The following is a 2,766-nucleotide window of genomic DNA, read 5'->3' on the forward strand; positions in this document are numbered from 1 at the left end:
CTTTTTTTTTTTTTGAGACAGAGTCTCACTATGTGGGCCTGGGTAGAGTGCTGTGGCATCACAGCTCATAGCAACCTAAAACTCTTGGGCTTAAGCTATTCTCTTGCCTCACCTTCCTGAGTAGCTGGGACTACAGGTATACACCACAACGCCTGGCTATTTTTTGGTTATACTTGTCATTGTCGTTTAGCAGGCCTGGGCTGGGCTCGAACCCACCAGCCTTGGTGTGTGGCTGGCGCCCTACTTACTGAGCTATGGGCGCCAAGTCCAGCATTCTAAATAAAGACAGTGACAGGGCTCTGTAGAATGTACTGATGCCGGGAAAAACCAGTTACTGGTCCTGGCTGTCTGTGTTTACATGGATGATATTCATTCATCTTGGGATTTTGCATTAACTTGGTATTTTCAATATTGCGTGAAAATTCATTCATCTGGATAACTGAGGTGTGGGTGCCCCTCTTATTGTGTGCTAGAGGCTCCAATCTCCATTGTCACGACATGTGACTCACACTTTGCTTTCTTTACTAGGCTAAAGATCTTCAAAATGGCTTTGAGGGCCGTCACGCAGAGTTGTGCTTCCTGGACCTCATTAGGTCTTGGCAGCTGGACCCAGCCCAACACTACAGGGTCACCTGCTTCATCTCCTGGAGCCCCTGTTTCAGCTGTGCCCAGGAAGTGGCCGCATTCCTGAGGGAGAACAGCCATGTGAGCCTGCGAGTCCTGGCTGCCCGCATCTATGACTGGCGCACTAGACATGAGGAGGGTCTGAAGACCCTGCAGCATGCTGGGGTCCAAATGGCCATCATGACCCATGCAGGTCAGCATGGAGCCTTGGGAGGTGGCACGGAGAGGCCCCTGGGAAGGTGGCAGAAAGCAGGGAAGGGTCAGCGTCCCTGTGGAAGGCCCAGGTCTGCTGTCTGCAGAGGTGCTGCCTGCACTCTGGGGCCCAGGAGGGGCCTATTGGAAGAGGATCCAGGACACAAAGGTGGTCCCAGGGGACAGGGAGAAAGACTGGAAGTGAAGCAGGACTTGGGGACCTCCAGAAAGAATGAGGACTGGCTGGCTCAGATGCCAATGGGAAGAGAGAGTTTGAGGAAGCAGATAAGTCCCCAGGGCAGGGATGACAAGGAGGCCACTGAAGGACCACATGCAGTCTGTCCCTCAGGGTCATACATGCTTGCTGGGTCCCCTCCCCACAGCAGGGGCTTGACTCCTCTCCTTTATCCCTTCTCAGAGTTTGAGCACTGCTGGGACACCTTTGTGGACCATCGGGGAAGGCCCTTCCAGCCCTGGGAGGGGCTGGATAAGAACAGTCAGGCCCTGAGCAAGAAGCTGCAGGACATCCTCCAGGTGGGGCCTCCTCTCTCTGGCTGGTGCCACATCTGCCTGGTCCCTCCCTCTCCCTCCCTCTCCCTCCCTGGGCCCTTCCCTCCCCCTGCTCAGATTCTCCTAAGGGTGGACTGCTCTCCCCAGGGACATCCGGCTCCCCCCACTTCCCTTCTTACAACCCCCCTTTGGGTTCCTCCTTCCTATCCCTGTCCTTGTCACTGTCCCCAGACCTCCTCTCTGTGTCTTCTTTCACACTCTCTCACCTGCTCCATTCAATTTCTCCTGCCCTTCTAGCCTCAGGAAGACTAAGGAATGGGCCTCAGTGTCTCCAAGGAAGGCAGGAGGCCTGTGCTGAGCAGCAGAATGAAGCACCTTCTTCCAAGAAAGGCTCAGTACCTGTCCCCATGTCTAGGTGACCCACATGGACCTGGAAAGCTAATGAGCTCAGGGGCAATGTTTTTTTTTTTTTTTTTTGAGATGGAGCCTCAAGCTATCCCCCTGGGCAGAGTGCTGTGGCATCACGCTCACAGCAACCTCCAACTCCTGGGCTCAAGCGAGTCTCCTGCCTCCGCCTCCCAAGTAGCTGGGACCACAGGTGCCTGCCACAACGCCTGGCCATTTCTTGGTTGCAGCCACTATTGTTGTTTGGCGGGCCCGGGCTGGGGATTCGAATCCGCCACCTTAGGTGTATGTGGCTGGCGCCTTAGCTACTTGAGCCACAGGCGCCGAGCTGGCAATGTTTTTTTAAAAAAATTCTAGTTAAATAACTTTTAGTTAAAAATTGCTCTTGTGTTTCAGGTATACAGTGTACGATTATCCTCCATACTCTCAGAATGATTTCCAGTTTACTCATGAAGTGATTGTTTTTAATTCTTTCATATCTAGCCCAATGAAAGGAAATATTAATTATCTTCCCTAATGTTTGTCCTCTACAAATGTGTCACGAATAAAGGATTTTAAATAAACTCTAGCAAGGCTGTAAACATCTTTCCTTACTGTAGCAGATCTTCATGTGGGCTGAGGTCACGCTACTTCCCTCTGGGATAAGAAACCCCCCCTAAGTCTTACGGGAGAGGAACTGAGTTCAAACCCTACAGCAGCCTTGTTTGGAGGGAGCAGGTCCTGCAATCATTACAGAGAAAGCGGAGTCCCACAGTGGACAGGAGCCACGCACATGTACGTCTGGCCAGGATAGCAGCAGGCACTTTGTGCCCTAAACAGCTGCCTGTGAAGCCTATTCTTAGTCACATATGTAGCCCCTAAAGTCCCACAGGACATTGTGAGGTGGGAGCCAACTGGTGTTAGGGAGCAAACACATGTACAGCTGGGGGATTTTGGGGGTGATCCTGTCCTCCCACCCTTCCTGATTATATCTGCTAGAGAGGGAGGTAAAGGAGGCCATGGCTGAGACCCAGGGCCGTTACGGGGGGGAGCTCA

General features: G+C 52.6%; 1 protein-coding gene across 1 annotated transcript in view; it reads left to right on the plus strand.

The window, feature by feature from the left end:
- LOC100951096 (DNA dC->dU-editing enzyme APOBEC-3G-like) overlaps positions 1-1,638 on the plus strand; it is a 33,750-nt gene extending 32,112 nt beyond the window's left edge. Inside the window, exons 7-9 of the mRNA XM_023509198.1 lie at positions 529-817; positions 1,235-1,350; positions 1,624-1,638. Coding sequence (XP_023364966.1) covers positions 529-817; positions 1,235-1,350; positions 1,624-1,638 — 420 coding nt within the window. The remainder of the gene's footprint in view (positions 1-528; positions 818-1,234; positions 1,351-1,623) is intronic.
- Positions 1,639-2,766: the final 1,128 nt, after the last annotated feature.

The sequence above is a fragment of the Otolemur garnettii genome, unplaced genomic scaffold (genome assembly GCF_000181295.1).
Source record: "Otolemur garnettii isolate 467f Iridium unplaced genomic scaffold, OtoGar3 scaffold00007, whole genome shotgun sequence".
Lineage (NCBI taxonomy): Eukaryota > Metazoa > Chordata > Mammalia > Primates > Galagidae > Otolemur > Otolemur garnettii.